General features: G+C 38.2%; 1 protein-coding gene across 1 annotated transcript in view; it reads right to left on the reverse strand.

Annotated features, from left to right (window-relative positions):
• Positions 1-26,072, reverse strand: part of PIEZO2 (piezo type mechanosensitive ion channel component 2) — a 299,082-nt gene that overhangs the window by 123,549 nt on the left and 149,461 nt on the right. The window contains exon 3 of the mRNA XM_017868803.1: positions 3,548-3,673. Within this exon, the coding sequence (XP_017724292.1) occupies positions 3,548-3,673 (126 nt within the window). The remainder of the gene's footprint in view (positions 1-3,547; positions 3,674-26,072) is intronic.

Here is a 26,072-nt window from a genome sequence, read left to right on the forward strand (position 1 = left end):
CTTCATTACACCTAGAGTCATCACACCCAGGGTCCACACTTCATTAGCACAACTAACGAAGTGTGGGGTGAAATTTACAGCTTTGTATGCCAAAGGATGAGTCAGCACTTGTACTGGCAAGCAGAGTGCACACAGCAGCAGCTCACTCTGTAATCCTCCCCACAGTCGTCGGGATGGGAGGATAAACTGCCAGGCTGGGTCTGTCCCTCAGTCTCCTTGTCGTAGGCTGATGCTTGATACCTTGATTCTTGGCACTGGCAGCCTTGTGTGTTTCAAGGATAGAAGTACGTCAGGAAAAAACAATATTGAGGCCCATCCTAATTCTTGGTTGGTGGGCTTCTGGACCAAGCTTCATGGGCTTGTAGAATGAGAAAAGATGAAACTCTAGCTGCCCTCCTCCCACAGGGGGAAAGGGCAATGCAACTGAGGGGCTAACCATTGGGGGAAGCTGAATCCAACCAGGAATAGTACCATTGAAGGAAGCAAAGAAAATATTCAGTTAATTATAAGGACAAATATCCAACCAAAGGAAAATCATGGACTAAGTACCAGAAACACTAACTTTAGCCCTTTGAAAATAGACTTATCCAAAGTCCTAGGAACCACAGTGGAGGAAACAATCTTACACACATGATGAATAAAGAGTTCCATAAAGATGGAGGAAGAGTAGAAAGCCAGACAGATCCGTGCTCAGACTCCAGCTGAGACATGCAATGGCTTCATGCAACTCATTTGCCCCCCAGAGCCTGTTTCTTCATTGCAATTCCTACCTCAGCACTAGCCGCAGGTTGAGCACTGCGTTTATACAGAAAAAGGGCACCCTCTTGGAGAAACGAGACTACACAAAGGCATAGCCCTTCATAGGCAAGGCTTGGCCAGGAGACCAGCCTCTTGATGTAAATCAAAGGATTTTGCTGCTTCCCGCTGGATGGAGCCTGACTAAGGAATCTCCTGCTCAGCTCCTCCTCAGCCTGGGGGTCCTGCACACAGAGCACAGGGGTCCAGCTGCACAGCCCTGTCCACCCTGAGGACTTGTTTAGAGAACGAATAGGACAATGCATGGAGAGAGAAAGTGCTTTAAAGAATAGCAAAGCCCTCCTGGAACAAGAAAGGAATGAGTCATTAATTGAAAAAGGAATAGAATAATCCCTGGGGTCTTATGGTTCATAGATGCTCTATAAACAGGAGATATTATCATCACAAATTTTCCCTATATAGTTTCTGACTCAAAAGTTTCTTTCAATCAATAGCACGCTTTAAGCACAGCAGAAGAATCCAGACCGGCCTTCAAATTTCACTAACATCGCCACACATCTAACACGGAGTCAAACAAACTATGTCTATGTAATCTGTAATGACATAATTGAAACCGGGTTTACATTTATTTAAGTAGCATAGTTTTGGTGGAATGAAAATATTTTACTAAGCGGCACAACATATGTTTGAGCAAAATTTACAGAGGTCTCCCCTGCTCCCATGGACTCCTCACTTACCTATAAGAACACTGTTTTGGAAATGTGGGGGAAAAAAAGGCATTAAGTTTCAGTTCTGCACAATGGCACCTTTAACAGACCTGCCAACTAGTCAAAATCTAAATAGGGTGGTTTGAAAACATCTTTATTACTGCCAGTTAATATTCACAGGACTCTGGAGGAACGAGAACTTTCAGTGACTCAATATTTATAAATGCTACTGTTGTCCCACCAAAACTTATGTCAGACTCCTAAGAGATGCTGGGACCGTTTGCGATCATGAGGGTGAGGGTATGCATTTTCAATGGGGTAAAGAAGTTATTAGGAAAACAAAATCAAACACTTATAAATGAGCGCTTGGTGGTCTTGAATTTGAATACTACTTGAATATGATTGGGTAACCTGACTTGTCTGGGTTTTAATTTTAATTTACCAATGCCTTGAACATACAGAAAACATTCAAAATGTACAACACTGATGACCAATACAGCTTTTGTCTTTTAGTTGAATTTTGCTATGTTATCTGTGCAGATGCCAAAAAAGGATAAACTTCAAATGTAGGATATCAGAATAACTGAGTTTGTATTTACATCTCTGACAGTATAATCCTAACTCCAAATGCTTGAAAAACGATAACATTAGTGAAGTCGACTCTAAATTAAAAGTCAGTGTTTCCATTACCAATCCTAACACTATTTTCAGTTTATATAACTTGATCATTAAAAAGTGCTCTGGGCTGAAAACCTGGTCTGTGTCAATCTTGGACTAAACTAGTTTGCAAAGCTCTGAAGTTTGTTTGTTATTCTCTTTTATCCTTTTTCAAGAATGTATTAATTTTAAATGCTAGACATAAAACTAAACCAAAAAAATCTACAACACCTGATGAGCCAACCCAATTACAGGCATCACTAGTTTTTCAGAAGAAATTTATGATTTCTATAAACCTACCTTCAAGGTTCCTATGGCTGGAAGTAAAAAACTCAAGCTTTTCTTTTTTCACTCAATCTTTCACATATCCCTTCTCTATTGGTTACTTCATCAAAAATACTAGAACTTGAAATTGGAACTATAACCTTTTGTAGAAATAAACTTCAAATTTGAATTTAACTTTATGGAAATAAAGTTTACTGTTACGACTTCTATTAAATTGACTCGTTGTAGCAGAGTAGCACTTTCATCTGGGGATAGCAAAAAAAATGAAAAGGAAGATGTTATGTTAGATGCTGACATGTTCAAACTATATTGCAGTATAGGATGATTGCAGAGGGCATTTGTGCACGAATAAAACATGTCTTTGACAGAGACCTGGAAATATCATGGTATTACAAAGCCCATATATTTAGGAGCGAGGTTAGGAGAGGCAGACCTAGTTTTTTGGTTGGGCAAGGAAGGCCTGGAAAGAGGCAGGTCAAGAGGCCAGCTGTGACTACACTTGAGATGGCTACCTCCCTTCGCCACTGGGGAATACAGACCTCTTCATGGTATTAGTAGAGGTGCCATCTGAAGTGTCCAGGTATTGTGAATTTTTGCCTGGGAAGAAGGAGCCAAAGCAAGAATGTGTGTGTGTGTGTGTGTGTGTGTGTGTGTGTGTGTGTGTGTGTGTGTGTAAGCTTGCCTGTCTGTCTACACTCTGTGGAGAACATAGAGTAACTAGAGTTATAAATGCAGAGAAAGGAATGTTGTTTTAGCATTTCATATCATATTTTTATTTTGACATTTGTAGAATTATGGAAAATCATCAATTCGAAATAGAAACACTTAAGACTCTGTGAGTCAGAAGGATCATAAATTTCACTTCCACCCTCCAGCCACCTTCCTATATTACTCAGCAACCTAAACTGTTTTGCAGACATGAGTAAGTTATATATATATATATTTAAACTCAAAATTTAAAAATCTGATAAGTTGTGATGCATCCTATAATGAAATATTTCTTTATATATATTTACACTGCATTGCCAAGACCAACTATTTCCATGAATGTTATAATTATTGCATAGATTTCTATGTGGGTGATGACACATGCTTTATTATGCACGTATATAACACATAAAAGAAAACACCGTAATACTCACAGTTGTAGCCAGGTGCAATACGATGTTGAGCTTCAAGGCTCGCCAATGTGATGTGGAAGATAACGTGCAGCAACAGGAAGGAAAGACTGAGGAAGCACAGAGACTTTAATAACCGTCCCGTATGTCCTAAGGGATAAAAAGTACAGAGAGTGTGAGAGAGCTTAAAGGAAACATACTGGTGCTCTCCTGTGCATGTTTCTGTATAACCTATTAGGTAGACCGACTCAAAAGTATATAGAGTGTAATAATTACCATCTTAATTATTAGTGTACAGCTAAATGGTATCTTACTCCCTTTGTAATATCATATATATAGGTTTATATTTATTAAAATTTCACTGTAAAAGAAAGATAATTTCCTATCTATCATATGACACATTACAGTGGAACTACACAAAGGTCCTGGCCCAAAAAATTTTATAAGGAAGTGCTGCCAACTTTGAAAGGACAGATAACTCCTGTCTTAGAAAAGTAATTCTAGGAAGTAGAAAAGGAAGAAAAGTTATGTAAAACATTTTATGAAGTTACAGTAACTTTAATTTCAAAATCAAATAAGCCTAGAAAAGAAAATTATAAGCCCATGTTATTCATAACATAGATATGAATTATTTTTGTAAAATGTGTCAACCAACTGAAATTGCATAGAAAAAATATAATACATAGGCTAAGGTTTATTGCAGAAAAAACCCAAAAGTGTAGTTAACATTAACAAATCAATAAGTCTAATTCACACACTAGTGGGTTGCTATCATGGTTTTCTCAATAGGTACCAAAGAAATGTTTCATAAAGTTCAAAACCGAGTTATAATTTTTTAAAACATAAAAAACAGGAATAGAAGGAAACATCCTTACAGGATTTATAACAAAACAAACATCCTGTTTATGGTGGAATTTTAGACATAGTCCCACCAGTATCAGAAATGATCAAGGCCACTTGATATGAATGCCATTAATTAACATATCACTGGATATACTGGTCAATGCCATAAGATAAGAAATACAATGAAGAGTGTTAACTAGAATTATTTCCAGATAATACGATCAAATGGAATTATTTTCAGATAATATATCATCATCAACAGAGAATGCCAAACTAAATCCATGACCAACTATTAGAATATAAAAATTTAGGAAATGATTCAGATACAAAGTCATCTTACAAAATGAATATACCTCTTCATTAACAATAATCAAAAGAAATAAGATGCAATTTTATTAGCAAAACATTATAAAAGTTTTATCAATGTGTCAATTTGGCTAGGCTGTAAGTCACAGTTATTTAATCAAATACAAATCTAGGCACTGCTGTGAGTTTACAGATGTCATGGAAGTCCATAATCAAAGAGGTTAACTAAGGGATACTAACCTCCATAACCTGGGAAGGCATGATTCAATCCACTGGAAGTCTTGAAAACTAGTCGGAGGTGTGTGTGTGTGTGAGTGAGAGAGAAGAAACTGTCAACTTGTGGAGAGTAACTTTACCTTGTGCCCATGATGCTCTCTTCCTGACAGCCTGCACTATTGACTGTGAACTTCCTTAGCCAGCTTATATATCAATTGTGTGAGACAATTCCTTGTAATAAATCACAGGGAAACATAAATCATATATATGTGTATATATGTATATATTATATATTAATAAAACACCTGTGGATACTGCTACATTTGTTGGACCTTGACTGATCTTTTTTTTTAAAGTGTTATGTCATAGTTTCATTGACAGTTTTTTGTTCTTTTATAGTGACATATAAAATAATGGCATCTTATGTAACACATAATAGGTACAAAATCTATAAAATATTAGCAAAATAGATCCATTAAAATATGAAAAAGATAATATATTGTATCTAAGTTGGGTTTAATCCCAAAAATGCGAGATTGTTTTAACTTAAGAAATGAATTAATGTAATTCACCACAGTAGCAGATTAAAATAGAAGTAGCATTTGATCTTCTACCTAAGTGAAGAAAAAGGCTCTGAAGAAAATTCAACATCCAGGCATGATAATACTCATGGCTGACTAAGAATATGGCCTAGTGTGATGGTTAATACTGAGTGTCAACTTGATTGGATTGAAGGACCCAAAGTATTGTTCCTGGGTGTGTCTGTGAGGGTATTGCCAAAGGAGATTAACATTTGAGTCAGTGGACTGGAAGAGGCAGACCCACCCTCCATCTGGGTGGGTACCATTTAACCAGCTGCCAACGCGGCTAGGATAAAAGCAGGCAGAGGAACGTGGAAAGACTAGACTGGCTAAGTCTTCTGGCCTCCATCTTTATCCCAGGCTGGATGCTTCCAGCCCTCAAACATCAGTCTCCAAGTTCTACAGCTTTTGGACTTTCAGACCCAGACCAGTGGTTGGCCAGGAGCAGTTGGGCCTTCAGCCACCGACTGAAGCCTTCACTGTCAGCTTCCCTACTTTTGAGGGTTTGAGACTTGAACTTCCTTACTCCAAGCCTACAGTCCAAATACCTCCCATCAGGCCCCACCTCTAGCATTGGGGATCAAATTTCAACATGAGATCTGATGAGATGTCAAACATCCAAATTGCATCAGTAGGCATATTTGTCTTGTTCTTGATTTCAAAGAGAAAGCTTTCAAGAGTTCTATTATGCAAAATTTTACAGCAGTTTTTTGCTTATTTGTTTGAAAATACCCATTACTAGGTGTATTAGGGCTCTCTAGAGGGACAGGACTAATAAGAGAGATGTATATATCAAAGGGAGTTTATTAAGGAGTATTGACTCACACAGTCACAATGTGATAAAAGTATTTCAGAATTGACCTAAAAAAGAATGCTTAAGAAAGACCTTTATTGACAAAATTGTAAAAAAAATAGTAAAACAAATAATAGGTATAAATAAGTGAAGAGATCTGTTACATTCATGAATGAGATGACTCAATGTGATAAAATGTCAATTTCCCCAAATTTAGTCTAAAATTCAGTATGGTTTAAAAGAAAATGCCAGTAGATACTTTTACACCTTCGACAAGTATATTTCAAAATATATAAGAAAAGAATGCTTTGGAGATTTCAACAAACATTTTAAAAATACACTTGGAAAAATAAGACTCTGAATTGCCATGTCAATTTTGAAATTTTGAAGAATAAGATCAAAAGTGGGTGAGGTTGGTGTATCATAGCAAATATTAAAATGTGCTATAAAACCATATGTCTGTTTATTTATTTATTTTTTGGAGACAGAGTCTCACTTTGTCACCCAGGCTAGAGTGAGGTGGCGTGATGTTGGCTCACTGCAACTTCACCTCCCAGGTTCAAGCGATTCTTGTGCCTCAGCCTTCCGAGTAGCTGGGATTAGAGGTGTGCACCACCAAACCTGATTAATTTTTCTATTTTTAGTAGAGATGGGGTTTTGCCATGTTGGCCAGTCTGGTCTCGAACTCTTGACCTCAAGTGATCCGCCTGCCTCAGCCTTCCCAAGTGCTGGGATTACAGGCATGAGCCACCGTGCCTGGCCAAAACCGTAAGTTTAAACAAACAGAAACTTAGATTTCTTAGAGAGAGGAAACGAAGTCAATTGGAATACCATATATTGCTCAGAAACATACCAGTTTATTTATATTAACCTGATAAATGTCAAAGTCAGCTCTACAAATGGAGAGGAAAAAGGACAGAAATGGTATCAGCAAGATGGCAGAATAGGAGGTTTTGGCTCTCATTTCCACAGAAACACCAATACTGGCAACCACCCATGGACAGGAATATTTTTGTGGGAGCCCCAGTGTCTGGCTGAGTTTCCAGCCCTACTGTGGAACAAAAAACCCAAGAGTAAAAATATCAAACAGGATAAGTAGTTTCACTTTACCCATGTCACCCCTCCCCGAAGGTGGCACAACTTGGTATCAACAGAGGCCTGATTGACCTGCAATTTCCACTACTAGGGAAAGTGAGTGATGTGTGTGCCTAATTTTTGCGGTCCTGTGAAATGCTACCTAGCTGGGAGGTCCATTCTGTCTCACTTCACCCGAAGCACTGAAGGAATAAGCCTAGGAGCAGGGAGAAGAGAGTGCACAAAAACTATTGTGCAATTCTCTACAGCCAGTCACAGTCTCTACTAATCAGCTCACAGACTCCACAAAGAGACCCACCACTGAACCCCACAGGATGACTTGCCTAAGGACCCCCACAACCAGCTGATGAACTTCCCCAGCACCCAGTGCCACCCTCTCCTATGGAAAGCACCCTGTACATCCCTGTGCATGGCCTGCACAAGCTCCTTCAGATATCACATGGATCTCAACATGTACAAATATTAGCATCTGGCTTGACTCTACTGGTGAGGGAGAAGGTGTACAACATTAAGTACTTCAGGGCATTGCCTTAGGAAATATAAATTGAATGCTGTCAGTACCAGGCCTGGTTTTGTTGGATAGAGAGAAGGCACACAATCCTAAGATTTCTTTCCTAATAAGGAAAAAGAAGAATGGAGCAGGTGCATCCATAGAAAAGTTCTGAGAGACTCCCAGAATCTCTAACCAGGTTCACTGGTGAAGATCCTTCTGGCCCAAAGTCAGTCAGTAAATACTGGAGAAGGTGACTACTTCTTCAAATTTTAAGACATCTTTTTAAAATTCAAGAAAATGAAGAATCACAGAAAATTCAAAAATTCAAGAACATGAAGATTCAAGAAAATGTGACATTACCAAAGGAACAAAATACAGCTCTAGTGGCTGACCCCAAAGAAATTAAGATTTACAAATTAGCTGACAAAGAATTCAAAATAGCCATCTTAAAGCTCAGTGAGCTACGCGGGAATACAGATAAACTACTAAATTAAATTTTTAAAAATATATAAACAAAATGAGACATTCAACCATAAGAAACCAAAACAAAGAACCAAACAAAACTTATGGAGCTAAAGAATACAATGACTTAACTGAAAAATTTAATGGAGTTTCAACAGCAGACTTGATCAAGCAGAATAACATCAATGAACTCAAAGACAGATTATTTGAAATTATCCAGTAGAGGAACAACCACACACAAAATAATGAAAAACAGTTTTTAAAAGCCTATGGGATGTATGGGACACTATCAAGTGAACCCATATAAACACAGGTGTTCAAGAAGAAGTAGAGAAAAATAAAGAGGAAGAAAGCTTACTTAATGATATAATGACAGAAAGCTTTCCAACCCTGTAGAGTGAAACAAACACACAGATCCAGGAAGCCCAAAGGATTCTAAAGAGGTTGAGTAAAAAGAGATCTTCATAGAAAGGTATTATGACCAAATTGTCGAAAGTCTAAAAAAAAGAATTTTGAAAGCAGCAAGAGAAAAGCAACTTGTTACATACAAGGGCACCTTCAAAAGGCTATCAGTAGATTTCTCATCAGAACTCTTACAGACCAGGAGAAAGTGGGATAATATATTCAAAGTGCCGAAGGAAAAATGTGCTAACCAAGAATACTATACCTGTCAAAGCTGTTCTCCAGAAATGAAGAACAAATACTTTCTCAGAAAGGTAGAAGCCGGGGGAACTTACAACCACTAGAACCGCCTTGTAAGAAATGCAAAAGGAAGTTCTTCAAAATAAAATTGAAAGACACTAATCAGCAACCTGAAAACATATGAAGGTATAAAACTCACTGGTAGAGATAAGTTAATTTTCAAATTTAGAATACTGTAATGGTGATACATAAATCATATTGAATTCTAACATAAAAGTTAAAATACAAAAATATTAAAAATAACTAGTTAAAATAATTTGCTAATAGATATAAATAGAAAAGATGTAAATTGTGACTCTAACAAGAAAAAGTGCATGAGAGTGAACAAGTAATTTTTGCATGTGATTGAAATTAAGTTGTTATTAACTTAAAACAGATTGTTATGTGTGATCCAATATTCCCAATACCATTTATTGAAGAGACTTCCCTTTCCCCATTGTGTATTCCTGGAGCCCTTGTCAAAAATTAGCTGACCATGCATCTATGGGTTAATTTCTCAGGCCTCTATTCTATTCCATTGTTCTATCTGTCTGTTTTTTATGCCAGTAGCATGGTGTTTTAATTCCTATAGCTTCATAATACAATTTGAAATCAGGAGGTGTGATGCTTCCAGCTTTGTTCTTCCTGAAAAAGAATGTTTTAGTTATTTGGGGTCTTTTATGGTTTATTTTATATAAGACTCATGATAATTACAAAAGACAAACCTGTAGCAGAGACGTGAAAGATATAAAGGAATCAAAGCACACCACTACAAAAATCATCAAATCACAAAATAAGACAGGAAGAGAGAAAGAAGGGAGCAAAGAAATTACAGAAGTCAGTAAATAATTAACAAAATGTCAATAATAGGTCCTTACCTATCAATATTTACTTTAAACGTAAATGGATTAACTGTTCCTATTAAAATATACAGGGCAGCCGAATGGATAAAAAATAATCTGGCTATACACTGCGCACAAGGAACACACTTTATGGACACACATAAGCTGAAAACAGGCAAAAGATATTTCTGCAATGAGAAGACAACAGAGTTGGGTATTCTCGTATCAGACAAAATACGCTTTAAGTCAAAAACTCATACACAAGAAAACTTAGGAGTACAGAGCTTCACTGTTGAACTCTACCAAATATCTAAAGACGGACTAACGGCAATCCTTTTCAAACTCCTCCAAAAAATTAAAGAGGAGGAAACATATCTAAACTCATTCTATGAGGTCAGCATTGCCTTGATATCAATGACAGAAAATAATTCTACTAGAAAAGAAAATTACAGGCCAACATCCCTGATGAATATAGAGGTAACAGTCCTCAACAATGTACTAGCAAGCTGAATTCAATGGCACACTAAAAGGATTATATACCATAATCAAGTGGAATTTATCTCCGGATTATAAGGATGATTCAACATACACAAATCTATAAATGTTATATACCACATTAACAGAATGAGTGATAAAAATCTCAATAGATGCAAAGAAAAGCATTTAGCAAAATTCAACATCTTTTCATAATGAAAACTTTCAACATATTAGATATAGAAGGAATGTACCTTAACACAATGAAAACCATATATTATAATACCACAGTTAACATGATACTCAAAGGTGAAAAGCCGAAAATTTTTCCTCTAACATCAGGAATAGTAGCACACTCTTGCTACTTCTATTTGACATAGTATGGGAAGTACTAACCAGAACAGTTATGGAAGAGAAAGAAATAAAAGACATCTAAATTGACAAGGCAGATATTAAATTGTTTCTGTTTTTAGACAATATGTTTTGAAAAACCTAAAAATCTACCAAAAAACTATTAGAACTAATAAACTCAGTAAAACAGCAGTTAATGAAATCAACATATAAAATCAGTTGTGTTTCTATACACTGACAGTAAGTTTTTCAGAAAAAAATAAATAAAACGACTTACAATAGCATCAAAAAGAACAAATACTTAGGTGTAAATTTACCAAAGAGGTGAAAGATCTGTACATTGATTAGTATAAAACATTGTTGGCCGGGCGCGGTGGCTCAAGCCTGTAATCCCAGCACTTTGGGAGGCCGAGACGGGCGAATCACAAGGTCAGGAGTTCGAGACCATCCTGGCTAACACGGTGAAACCCCGTCTCTACTAAAAAATACAAAAGCTAGCCGGGCGAGGTGGCTGGCGCCTGTAGTCCCAGCTACTCGGGAGGCTGAGACAGGAGAATGGCGTAAACCCGGGAGGCGGAGCTTGCAGTGAGCTGAGATCCGGCCACTGCACTCCAGGCCGGGCGACAGAGCGAGACTCTGTCTCAAAAAAAAAAAAAAAAAAAAAAACATTGTTGAAAGAAATTAAAACAAATACAAATAAATGAAAAATATATCCCATGCTCATGGACTGGAATAATTAATGTATTTGGGATGCTCATACTGCCAAAAGGGATCTATAGATTCAATGCAATCTCTATCAAAATTCCAATGACATTTTTCACAGAAATAGAAAAAATAATCTTAACATATGTATGGAACCACAGAAGACCCCCAAATAGCTACAGCAATCTCGAGGAAGAAGAACATAGCTGGAAGCATCACACTTTCTGATTTCAAATTATACTACAAAGCTACAGTAATTAAAACAGTATGATACTTACATAAAAACGGACACACAGAAAAACGGAATAGAGGAGAGACCTGAAAAGTTAACCTACAAATGTATGATCATCTAATTTTTGACAAGGGCTCTAAGAATACCCAATGGGGAAAGGATAGTCTCTTCAATAAACAGTATTGGGAAAACTGGATTACCATGTACAAAAGAATAAAATTGGGCCCTTATCTTACACCATATATAAAAATCAACTCAAAATGTATTAAAAATATGAAATTACAAAACACCCAGGAGAAAACATAGGGAAAAGATTCCTTGACATTGGTTTTGGCAATGACTTTTTGGTTATAACACCAAAAGCAGAGGCAACAAAAGCAAAAATAAGTGTAATTACATGAAATTTAACAACTTCTGCACAGGAAAAGAAACAATCCCTAAAATGAAAAAGTAATATATGGAATCGGAGACAATATTTGTAAACCATATATCTGTTAAGTGGTTAATATACAAAATATATAAGGAACAACTGAATAATGAAAAAACAAATAACCACATTAACAAATAGGCAAAGGACCTGAATAGATATTTCTCCAAAGAATACATACAAAGAACTAGCAGATATACAAAGAACTGATCGACATCACTAATTATGAAAGAAATGCAAATCAAAACCACAAGTGAGATACCACCTCTGCTGTGGTCTGAATGTGACCCCCAAAATTCACATGTTGAAACTTAATTACCCATGTGATAGTATTAAGAGGCGGAACCTTTAGGATGTGATCAAGACATGAGGGTTGAGCTCTCATGCATAAGATCAGGGTCTCTCTATTAGTGTTGAGAAAATGTATTCATTCCCATTCAGCCACTTTGCCATGTGAGGACACAGGGTCCATCCCCTCTGGAGGATGAAGCAACACAATGCTATCTTGGAAGCAGAAAGACCAGGCTCTCACCACACACCAAAGCTGGAGGCATGTTGATTTTGGACTTCCCACCTTCTAGAACTACGAGTAATAAATTTCTATTCTTTATAAATTACCCAGTCTGTGGTATTTCATTATAGCACCACGAATGTATTAAGAAAGCCTCATACCTGTTAAGATGACTATTTTGAAAACAAAAGATATGGGGAGGGGACATGGAGAAAAGAGAACTCTTATATACTGCTGGTGAAAATGTAACTTGGTAGATCCATTATGAAAATAGTATGGAGGTTCTTAAAATTAAAATAGAACTGCTAAAGAATCCCACTTCTGGGTATATATCCAAAATAACTGAAATCAGGATCTCAAAAACCTATCTGCACACCCACGTTTACTACAGCATTATGCAAAACAACCAAGATATGGAAACATTCTAAATGTCCACCGAAGGGAGACTGGAGAAGGAAATTGTGATATATACATACATAGAATATTATTTATCCTTAACGAAGAAGCAAATTGTGCCGTTTGCAACAATACGACTAGACCTGGAGGGCATTAAGTGAAGTGAAATAAGCCAGATACAAACAAATACTACATGATCTCACGTATATGTGGAATCTAAAATAGCCTAACCTGTAGAAGCAGAGAGTAGAATGGTGGTTATAAGGGGCTGAGGGTGGAGAGCAGGGAAATGGGAGGCGATGGTTAAAAGGTATGAAGTTTCAGTTATGCAAAATAAAGAAGCTCGGAAGATCTACTACACAGCATAGTTCTTATAGACAACAATACTCTATTATACACTTAAAATTGCTACACAGGAAGATCTTATGTTAAGAGATCTCACAAACAACAAAAAACACTAATAATAAAGGAAGAGAGGAGACTTTGGAGGGTGGCAGATATGTGTATGGCTTTGATGGTGGCAATGATTTCATGGGTGTCTACTTATCAAAACTCATTGAAATGTATGTATTAAATATGTACAGATTTTTCTATGAGAATCATACCTCCATAAATCAGTTTTAAAAAGAAAAAATAGGCTATCTAGAAGACAAACTAGATCCATACATATATATAAAAAAAATACTGGATCCCTGCCACGAAAGTGGTCTCCAGATAAATAAAGGTCTAAGTCTGAAAGATTAAATTCTAGAGTTAACAGATGAAAATATGAAATAATAACTCTGTGACTTTGGAGTGAGGATTGCATTCTAAAGCAATACTCAAAAACACACGCTCTAAGGCAAAAAAAAAAAAAAAGAGGATGGATTTGACTGCACGAAAACTGGAGATTCAACAAATGCCAACATAAATAATATTTACAGACAGATGAATAATTGGGGCATCTAAAATGTATATGAAATTAATATTTAGAATAGATAAGGAACTTCTGTGTGTCAACAAGAAGAAGACAGGTCAACCCACAGAAATACGTGTAAAACATCTAAGTCAGCAGCTTACAAGGGAAAATCTGAGGGGGAAATATGTTTATACAGGGAAGCTAAAGCTATTGTAGAAAAATTATAACTAAATCACAAATGGATGACATTTTACACCCCACAGATTAGAAAAAAATTAGAAAAAATCACAATAGGGAGTTTTTGTAAAGAGAAATAACATTGGTAGTAGAGTAAAATTGGTACAGCCTTTCTGGAGGCCATTACTTAAGTATGCCTAATTCTGTGACCCAGTAATCACATTCCTAGTTGCAATCTCCAGATAAATTTTCACAGCAGGACTACATGGAGACGAATCATGACATTCATCACATTATCGTGTGTAGGAGCAGGGAACTGGAGATATACTCATTTTCCACTTCCGAAGAGATGAATGTTTAAAAATGTGGTGAACGTGTATCTTGAAATATTTTTAACAATTAGATGCATTAAGGCAGAACATCAAACAACATAGCTGGTTCTTGAAAAATGTTAAAATGGTAAGAAACAAAAGGAGACATAGCACAAAATCATTTAGGTAAAATAAGGACGCAGACATGGATATAGTAACATATGTATCTTACAAATATGTTTATGTATATTTTAAATGTGTATCAGACACATATGATTAATTTCATACGGGCAGACAGGAAATAGGAGTGAGAATTGGGTGTGAACAAATAAGAGTAAGTAAATAAAATATGACAAGCTCTTTGGTTAATCCTCTAATAAAGTTATTCTGTGAAGAGAACAGTAAATTGCTTCAACTCTCTCCACTCAAAGCTGGAGAGGAGCAGATACATATTGAACATTCGGGGCCTTGGTCTGCCCCTGTCTATGCAGCTTTGGGGTATTAATTGGACAAGCCCCACGCCCTTGAAACTAAAATTTTCATATAAAAGTTTATTTATAAGACAAATATACACATGATAATTTTATTATACATCTATAGATTTATATGTTTATAAATATATTACATATTTACATAATGCTAAAGATATGAGCTAAATATATGTATATAATTTTATATTTAAATATGTACGTGTACACACAGACACCCCTAAATGGAAGTTACATTATTTCTTTTTTTTCTTTTTTTTTTTGAGACGGAGTCTCGCTCTGCCGGCCCGGGCTGGAGTGCAGTGGCCGGCATCTCAGCTCACGCAAGGCTCCGCCTCGCGGGTTTGCGCCCATTCTCCTGCCTCAGCCTCCGAGTAGCCTGGGACTACAGGCGGCCCGCCACCTCGCCCGGACCTAGTTTTTTTTTTTTTTTATTTTTGTATTTTTAAGTAAGAGCGGGGTGTTTCACCGTGTTTAGCCAGGAGGTCTCGATCTCCTGAGCTCGTGATCCGGCCCGCCCGTCGGCCCAGACCCCGATCCCCAAAGTGCTGGGATAGCAGCTTGAGGCCACCGCCCCGGCCCTATTCATTTTTTCAATAGCTACGAGAAATTCCCTGCTTTTTTTTGTTTTTTTTTTTTTAGACGGAGTCTCGCTTTGTTGCCCAGGCTGGAGTGCATTGGTGTGATCTCGGCTCACTGCAAGCTCTGTCTCCCAGGTTCCCGCCATTCTCCTGCCTCAGCCTCCCGAGCAGCTGGGACTACAAGCGCCCGCTACCACGCCAGGCTAATTTTTACGTCTTTACTAAAAAGACGGGGTTTTACCATGTTAGCCAGGATGGTCTCATCTCCTGACCTCGTGATCCACCCGCCTCGGCCTCCCAAAGTGCTGGGATTACAGGCGTAAGCCACAGCACCCGGCCCAGATCTCATGGTTTGATACTACCGGTGTGAGCCACTGTGCCCGGTCATGTCTCTGCTTATTTTTATTTTTAATTTAAAATTTGTTATGTCCATAGGTTTTGGGGAATGGTGATATTTGGTTACACAAGTAAGTTCTTTAGTAGTGATTTGTGAGATTTTGGTGCACCCATCACCCAGAAGTATACACTGAACCCAATTTGTAGTCTTTTATCCCTTACCCCCTTCCCACACTTTCCCCCTGTGTCCCTAAAGTCTATTGTATCATTCTTTTGCCTTTGCATCCTCATGGTTTAGCTTCCATTTATGAGTGAGAATATGCGATGTTTGGTTTTCCATTCCTGAGTTACTTCCTTTGCAATAATAGTCTCATCCCAGTTGCACTGAATGCCATCAATTTATCCCCTTTTATGGCTAAGTAGTAGTTCATCATATATATGCTTCTTTATCCACTCGTTGACTGATGGATTGATGGGCAATTCCCATTTTTGCAATTGCGAATTGTGCTGCTATACACATGCACGTGCAAGTATCTTTTTCGTACGAGGACTTCTTTTCCTCTTGGTAGATATCCAGTAGTGGGATTATTGGATCAAATGGTAGTAAGTTCTACTTTTCGCTTTTTTTTTTTTTTTTTTTTTTGAGACTGGGTCTTGCTGTATTGCTCAGGCTAGAGTGCAGTGCTGTGATCTTGGCTCACTGGAACCTCCATCTCCAGAGTTCAAGCAGTTTTCCTGCCTCAGCCTCCAGAGTAGCTGGGACTACAGGTGCATGCCACCATGCCCGGCTAAATTTTTTTTTTTTTTTGTATTTTTAGTGGAGACAGGGTTTCACCATGTTGGTCAGGCTGGTCTCAAACTCCTGACCTCGTGATCCACCTGCCTCGGCCTCCCAAAGTGCTGGGATTGCAGGCTTGAGTCACTGCACCCGGCCTACTTTTTGTTCTTTAAGAAACCTCGGCATTGTTTTCCATAGTGGTTGTACTAGTTTACATTCCCACCAGCAGTGTAGAATTGTTCCCTCTTCGCCAGGCACGGTGGTTCACCCCTGTAATCCCAGCACTTTGGGAGGCCAAGGCTGGTGGATCACCTGAGGTCAGAAGTTCAAGACCAGCCTGACCAACAAGGTGAAACCCTGTCTCTACAAAAACTACGAAAATTAGCCAGGTGTGATGGCAGGTGCCTTAGTCCCAGCTACTTTGGAGGCTGAGACAGGAGAATTGCTTGAACCCAGGAGTCGGAGGTTGCAGATCTCAAAAGCCAGGATCGCACTACTGCACTCCAGCCTGGACAACAGAGTGAGACTCCGTCTCAAAAAAAAAAAAAAAAGTGTTCCCTGTTCATCATATCCATGCCAACATCTATTATTTTTTTATTTTATGACTATGGCCATTCTTTCAGGAGTAAGGTGGTATGGCATTGTGATTTTGATTTGCATTTCCCTGATCGTTAGTGATGCTGAGCATTTTTTCATATGTTTCTTGGTCATTTGTATATCTTCTAAGAATTATCTACTCATGACTTTAGCCCACTTTTTGATGGGATTGTTTGTTTTGTTCTTGCTAGTTTGAGTCTGTTGTAGATTCTGGATATGAGTCCTTTGTCAGATGTACAGATTGTGAAGATTTTCTCCTACTCTGCAGGCTGTCTGTTCACCCTGCTGACTGTTGCTTTTGGTGTGCAAAAGTTCTTTAGTTTCCACGTAAAACTCTACTTTGGCGGTAAGAAATCAAGCTAAATAAGTTGATTACATTGTAGAGAGAGGAGAGAAAACTCCGAGAAGTCCACTTAAAATACTGAGATACCATAAGTTGAATATCTCTCAGGTCCACATAACAGAAACCTATTCTGGAGAAAGTTATTTCCCAGTAGCCCAACAGAAGTTTCCATGAAAGCCTGTGCAATTGTTATCTGTCAGTCAAAGCTGTACCAAGAAAAACCACACATCTCACCTAGGCCTCTTTCCAATGATTACGTTCACCCCTGACCTCCAGGGCTGTAGAGTTGCTGTCATGGGGCCACTATGCTGATTCTCTGCTTGCCCTGGACTCAGGACAGTCGTTTTTGTTGACTTGAAAACCTCAGGGCCATACTGCTCACATGAACCTAGGGCTGAGAAGCCCATAAAATGCCCTCAGGAAAATCATGTGATTGCTATAAAAAATGAAGCTTAAAGATCTAAAATGTCATAAAAGAAAACAAATAACTAAAATATCTTGTCTATTTCATTTTAAAATGCATTGTATTCAGATTTTTCCACATTTTGAAACAATAGACTTTGGGCAAGTAATCAGTTACTTAAATTAAAATTCAGCTTAATAAAATTGAATTTTAGTAGCCATCAAGACAAGCAAAAGTTTAAAATAAATGGAAGCATAAGAAAAGGAGAAATATCTTTTGATTTGTTCTCAATTCCACTGTAGTGTTTGTTGCTTTCACTGAAGAGAAGACGACCCTCAGAGACATCTTCTTAAGATCAGTGAAGGCCGGGCGCGGTGGCTCAAGCCTGTAATCCCAGCACTTTGGGAGGCCGAGACGGGCGGATCACGAGGTCAGGAGATCGAGACCATCCTGGCTAACACGGTGAAACCCCGTCTCTACTAAAAAAATTCAAAAAACTAGCCGGGCGAGGTGGCGGCGCCTGTAGTCCCAGCTACTCGGGAGGCTGAGACAGGAGAATGGCGTGAACCCGGGAGATGGAGCTTGCAGTGAGCCGAGATCCGGCCACTGCACTCCAGCCTGGGCGACAGAGCGAGACTCCGTCTCAAAAAAAAAAAAAAAAAAAAAAAATCAGTTAAATAATGTTTAAGTATGTGCTATAAACAAGTAGGTTTTATTTGTCAAGTATTCCCTTATAGTAACATTTCTTGAGTGCAAAGGGATATATATGTATTGATTGAGGTGAAATTCACATAACAAAAAATAGATCATTTCAAGTTGAATAATTCAATGGCATTTAGTCCATTCACCATGTTGTGCAATTATTTGGAAGTAAATAACTTCCAAAACATTGTCGTCACTCCAAAAGCAGCCATTAAGCAGTTGCTCTCCATTCCCCCATCCCAAACCCTGGCAACCCTAAGTCAGCTTTCTGTCCCTATGGATTTTTCATGTAAATGTAATCATACAGTATGTGACCTTTTGTGCCTAGCTTTTTCCACTTGGCATAACGTTTTCAAGGCTCATCCACCTTGTAGCATGTACCAGTACTTTATTCTTTTTATGGCTAAATATTATTCCATCGTATGTAGGGAATTTTTTTCATCTATTCACCTATTTGGGTTGTTTATACAGTTTGCCTACTGTGAATAGTACTGCTATGATCATGCATATACATGCATTTGTTTGAGTACCTGATTGCAATTATTTTATGTACATACTTTATATATACAGTTGCAAAAGTGAACTGCTTCTGCTGCTTTGAAGGCATCTAACTCCCACATCCCAAATTTATATCTCTGACCAAAGGAGCTGTGAAGAGGGGTCCCAAGAACTAGAGATTAAAGGAAAAATCCTTATGAGAAGAGAGCAAGAAAAAGTATCATCTAATTTGTTATAAATCACTAAGAGTCCCAGTGTTGCCCCAAATTATGCATTCATGGAACAGCCCTCAGAAAGCTTTGAGACCACTGTGACGTAAAGAACTGTCCAGCTCCCAAACTGATAACTGAATGGTGCATGTTCAGGAGAGACCCAAATATTATGGCAAAGGTTTTGAGAACTGAACTGACATTGGAACCACTACTCAGCGACTGAGACAAAGCTTGAGACCAACCAGACTGACTGCCTGCTAAAAAAAAAGAAAAGAAAGAAACAATGAAAATGTAAACACTCTCCAGCAGATTTTAATATGACCCAGAGTCACATAACATAATATTCAAAATGTCCAAGATACAATCCCAAATTATTTGATATACAAATAACCAGGAAAATCTGATCAATTCTCAATAGAAAAGACAATCAACAGATGCCAACCCTGTAATTACACAACTGTTGAAGTTATTAGAAAATGATTTTAAACCAACCATTATAACCAGGCTCCATGACGTAAAAGTAAACCATGTTGAAATAAATATAAAGATAAACGTTATCAACAGAGAAATACAAACTACAAAAATTAATCATACAAAAAGTTTAACAACAGAAAAAAATACAACACTGTATCTGAAATTAAAAATTCAGCTAATGGTCTGAACAGCAGAGTGGTAATGACAAAAAAATGAGTTAGTAATGATGAAGAAATTAATAGAAATGACCCCACCTGAAGAACAGAGAGCAAAAGATTGAAAGAAATTAATAAAACCTCAGAGACTTAAGGGACAAAATAAAAAGGTCTATCATTTGTTTCATTAGAATTATCAAAGGAAAGAAGAAAGATTGGTTCAGAAAAAAATTTGGATAATACAGTATTTTAACATTCCAGAAATTTGGTGAATACATAACGTATACATTCTAATAAGTTCAGCAAATCCTAAGTAGGATGAACTCAAAGAAACCACATCCAGATACATAACTAATCTGTTGAAAAACTAATATAACTAAAGAATGAAAACAGAGAAAAATGTCACATTATGTGTAGGGAGAAAACAAACTGTGAAGACTAGAACCAGTGGAATAACATCTTTAAATTTGCTAAAGAAAAGAATTATAAGCTTAGAATTTTATATCCTGTGAAACTATCCTTCAGGAATGAGGCAAAAAGAACATATCCTCAGAGGAAGGAAAACTTACCTGCTATCAAAGCAATGCTTATGTAAATTATTCAGACTGAAGGGAAATGGTACCAAAAAAACACTTGGAATTCATGAAACGAAGAAGAGCAACAGAAATGGATTAAAAAGATGTTTGTTTACACATACACACATGCGCGCGCGCGCACACACACACACACCCCTTAATTATAGTCTTGCTCCAGTTAATCCATGGAATTTCTAGAACAAAAACCTCTCTTTTTTGGATTTGGAAATACTTGGTGTATACAGAAATAATTGAAGGTATTATGTTGCCTGTGTGTTTTAACTAGGCACTCTCATTTATATAAGAAATATGAGTATATTTAAAACTGAATAATCCAAAGATGTGTCACCTAATAAATATTCACTCACAACTCATGCTAACTCCAAAATGATTTCCAAAAGTAACCCAGACAACAGATTTGCAAAATAAGTAATCTATGGCTATAATGACATACCAAACTTACATACTATTTTTTCTGTGATTATTAGAATGCCAAAACAGAATACATTTGATATTAATTTTAACTGAGAAAATTAACAAGGAAAGGAAGTAGATTTTATATAAATTTTAACATGTTTTATTCATACATTTTATTTATTTCTGATATATTTTCTCAAATATAGCAAAAACGTAAAAAAGATTGTCACTGCGTAGATTCCAGTCTGGAACTGGGATTTAAACAAACATATAAATCTAATGCCTCATTTACTCTACTTCTGAAAGTAATTCAGAGGCTATTTCCTTAGCCAACATTTCCGGTTCTGTAGCTTTCAATGATTTAAATGTGGCATGAAAATGTGGAGGATCCATGGTTCTTCGGAGTGTGCCAATTTTTATAAACTAAGTTTGAAGTTTTCCACTCAAGAAACGATTCATGCCAAAAAATGTCAGAAATTTTTAAAGGATAACTTTGAGCCTCCTCAGTGGAAAGGAAACAGAAAAAAAAAAAAATCAGTTTATAGATAAGTTAATGTATTGGATACCAAATCTGTGTAGAGTTTGAAGAGTTCTGTACGGATTTCAAAGCCTTCTTCAGCTCACCTCCAAGATGATATTTTGATCATTTACTTACAGCTCAATTAGGAAAATCTAATAAAAGTACAGCTGGCCCTCCACATCTGTGGACTCCATATCCAGTAGATTCAACCAACCATGGATGAAAAATATTTTTTCTGAAAAGATATTTTAGTCTGTACTGAACATTCACAGACCTTTTCTTTTCCTGTCCTTATTCTCTAAAAGAGATAGTATGGTAACTATTTGCATAGTATTTATATAGTTTTTGGTATTAGATTATTTATAATAATTTTTTTATTTAAAATATATGGGTGAATGAGCATGGGTTATAAGCAAATATTATGCGATTTTATATAAGACACTTGAGCACGCACGGATTTTAGCGCCTTGGGGGACACTGGAAGCAATCACTCATTAATACTAACAGACAGCTGTACTGTGTAGCTCATGTACTTGAACTACATTAGAAAAAATGCCTTGCATTTGGAAAAACTATCTTGGAAAGTCAGTATTTATATTTAAAGAATTTCCCACAACTTTATGCTCCAGGTGGAACAAATAAAAAGCAAACTGATACATAAAACTGATGGTTTTCTTCTAAATTCTAAATGAGATTAAATACAAACACCTATGAGCGGGGAAGAATGTGCCGGGACTTCGAAATAAACTCAGATGTCAAGCTTGTAGGTTGAGTACATGACGTTGCTAATACCTAACCATGTTGACTTAGAAAAATGGCCATTTCACTGGTATCAAACTAATACAAATGGAAAGAAGGAACGCATGTCTACTTTCTATTCCATTGGAAATCTCATTCCGGCACTCTTCAAAACCCATTTTTGCTAAAAGGAGTGAATCACAGGGAAGCATTCTGGGAACATCACAAAAGCAAATGGAAGAATAAATGACAGCATCATTTCCCCTCCAGTTCCTTCCACCTTCACAAACTGGACTGAAAGTTTCCACTGCATGCCTTCAAGTGGGATATGGAATTCCCCACTGTGCCCCACCTCTAAATCCTTCCTTCCAAAAGCTCAATTTTCTATTTCCAATTTTTTATTGGCATATTATGGAGCCAAAAGAAAGTAGGTTTTTTCCTCTTCCCTCCCATTTGGAACTATCATTTATTATCCTGGCTTTACATCCTATTATTTAATAACTTTTAAAGTGCTGTAAAATCTGAAAATGTACTTCACAATGAAACTGATATAACCAGAGAGGAAGACAGTGCTCCAGGAGTACAGGGGAAGGATAGTTCAGGGACAAGGAAAGAGGACAGGGAGCTGCCAGCATCACCGGTCACCACTCCTTTCCTCCTTCTCAATGCGTCTTCATGAGCAGGGCTCATTGCTTCTACAACACGGTCCACTGCAACCCTGAACCAAAGAGATCTCTTTCTGACCCCTGCACTGAATACTGTGTCTGACATTTAGGAACACAGATCTTGTAATGCCAGTGTCTGTCCTAGGCTGGCTTACCAGGAAATAGATCCTGAGATGGAGACTGAGTGCAGGATTTGGGGGTTTTGGGGGTGGCTCCCGGCAGGGACGCCTATGGAGAGTTCTGGGAGCAGACTGAGCCAAAAGAGAAGCTGAACGTGAGGCAGTGGCAGCAGAGCCCTCGGCCAGTCCTATAGGGAGCTCTGGAGCCCTCCAGAACTGTCTAGAAGTGAGGGAAGGGTGCTGAGCCTCTGTATCCAACCCGACCCCCAGCACTGACCAGAAATTAAACATGGCCTGTCCCCAGACACGCGTGTTACCTGGGCAAGGCAGCTTCCTACAGTTAAAGGCAACTACTGGAAAGGAACTCAGCTGTTAGGAGTCATGAGTCAACCACCCCTGGAACCTGGAAGAACACGTGTCTTGGTCATAGAGGGGATTGTGTGGCATGCCACAGAGCCATTTTTGTCATCTTGATCTGGACATCGATTGTCCTCAAGTAGACATAAGCCTCCTGAAGGCAGGGCTGCCTCTAGCATATGGTCTCCAGCTCAGAAGGTACTTTATGGCTAACGGTGGATTTTCATGCATGGGTCATCTGGCCACAATTTCCTCAGCAGCTAGTAGAGAAGGCCAGAAGTCAGCACGTCTTGCTAGGCATGTACCACAGAAAAAGTGATTCCTCTAGGGAACTTTAAAGCAAACCAGTTACCCTGAGGCACAATGAGAGTGTAAGTTCTTGCTGCTGTCAGTCTTCTTTGACCCTGCTAGACATGACTTCACTGTGAGACAGTGAAAATCATGACTGTGATTATCCTCCATTCACCTCTGTAGCTGTATGTTGTTATGTGCTACATGTGCACGTTTTCCAGAAAACAGAAGTAAGGATTTGCTCCTCTAAAATATTTTGTCAGGCAGGGCTTGGTGGCTCCTGCCTGTAATCTCAGCAGTTCGGGAGGCTGAGGCAGGTAGATCATCTGAGGTCAGGAATTCAAGACCAACCTGGCTAACATGGTAAAACCTCATCTGTACTAAAAATACAAAAATTAGCCAGGCACAGTGGCTCAGGCACAGTGGCTCAGGCCTGTAGTCCCAGCCACTCAGGAGGCTGAGGCATGAGAACAGCTTGAACCCAGGAAGCAGAGGTTGAAGTGAGCTGAGATCGCGCCACTGTACTCCAGCCTGGGTGATAGAGTGAGATTCGAAAAAGAAAAAGAAGAAGAAGAAGAAGAAGAAAAAGAGAAGGAAGGGAGGGAGGGAAGGAAGGAAAGGGAGGGAGAAAAAAAGACTTGGAAGGGGCCAAAACTTGCAGCAGAGTTGGAAATTCTAGCGCTTCTACCTGTAAGGGCCAGAGAGTAGATATTTTAGGCTTTGTGGGATACATAATCTCTGTTACAATGACTCAATTCTGCTACTGTAGCAAATAGTCATAGAAAATACATGGACAAATTAATAATGATTGTAGCACAATAAAACTTGAGTTACGGACACTGACATTTGAATTTCAGATAATTTTCATGTGCCAGAAAATAATATTTTTCTCTTGATTTTTTCAACCATTTACATTAGCTCCTAGGTCATACAAAATGCAGTGGTGAGTAGAGGCTGGTTCAGCTGGCAGGCTGTAGTTAGCTGATCCCTGCTCTAGCTGGAGAAAGCATATTTGAAAGTAAAATGTTCATCAGTAAAAAGAAACCACAAGGACTGTGTTTTGATATTCAAGAAATTCCCTAGGAGGCATTCCATTGATGATATCTGAGAGTCAGTCCTCACTTACGGGGAACACACAAAGCACAGTGTTGACCCATTTGCAACACGTCGTAAACACCAGCAGTCACTGTGTGCACTCACAGGGCTCAGCTCCCTGGAGAAGACCCCACACACACTTTCACTTTCTCTAATTTCACCATTTCCAGAAGGAAATTGGAAAAAATATCAGAGCTCAATTTGTAAAGATATGCCTAATATTCTTAATATTATGAGACGGTTGCTTTGTTGCAATGTTTTATTGGAGGGGGGAAAAAGACATTCAGGCAGAGATGTGTTAGTTCACACAGAACCTTGTGTAAGCACACAATTCCCTACTAAAGTCTGAAAAGCTGAACTATGGGAAGCAGGCCAAATTGGATAATCCAATTTCAAGCACTCCAATAAAATGGCTTTCCTCACACATGCTCATGGTCCTCCATGGGCAGGTTCAGCAGAAAACAGACCAATACAAACATCCAATTGGATGTAAAGAATTTTCTTTCTTTTTTTTTTTTGAGATGGAGTCTCCCTCTGTTGCCCATTCTGCCTCCCAGGTTCACGCCATTCTCCTGCCTCAGCCTCCCAAGTAGCTGGGACTACAGGGGCCCGCCAACACACTTGGCTAATTTGTTTGCATTTTTCGTAGAGACAGGGTTTCACCATGTTAGCCAGGATGGTCTCAATCTCCTGACCTCATGATCCGCCCGCCTCGGCCTCCCAAAGTGCTGGGATTACAGGCGTGAGCCACTGCGCCTGGCAAGAATTTTCTTTGGTAGAATCAATTGATTAACCAGTCCCACTCAAACAGAGGAAGTGAAGCAAGAGGCGCTCCTGCTACCAGAGGCTTCCTCCTTGAATGACCAACATCCATTGCATGAGGTCAAGGACAGTCTTAAGCACAGGGAGATTCTAGCACATCCCAGTGACATGTCTTTGCCTTGCGCTCCCAGGTCTTCCTCCAGCAGGTGGATGGCACTTGGAGTCTGGGTGATGCAGTGAGGTTCCAGGATGTGTGTGGTATTAACTGGAGCGCTAAGGTAAGTTTCCACGTAAAACAGAAACCTCTGATCTAGGGTGGGGTTTTTTTGTTGTTTGTTTTGTTTTGTAGTTTTTGGGTTTTTTTTTTTTTTCAATTCAGTTAACAAACCACAGTAAATCCACACTTATCATCAGTAGGTTCCTGAAAACCGTGGCTTTAAGCAAAACAATGTATAGCAAAAACAATTTAACCATAGTCAAGTTGATCTAAACAAGAGCTAAATTCCTAAGGCATATTTGTCACAAAAACATCACCAAACTTCTAAATAAGGACAAAACACTTCTATTAAACACCTGAAATAAATGTAAACTACACATACATTTAAGAAAGATTAATGAAAGCAAGTCAGATAATAATTTACCTGCTTATTCT

Source organism: Rhinopithecus bieti, unplaced genomic scaffold, assembly GCF_001698545.2.
Source record: "Rhinopithecus bieti isolate Rb0 unplaced genomic scaffold, ASM169854v2 scaffold_4654, whole genome shotgun sequence".
NCBI classification, from domain to species: domain Eukaryota; kingdom Metazoa; phylum Chordata; class Mammalia; order Primates; family Cercopithecidae; genus Rhinopithecus; species Rhinopithecus bieti.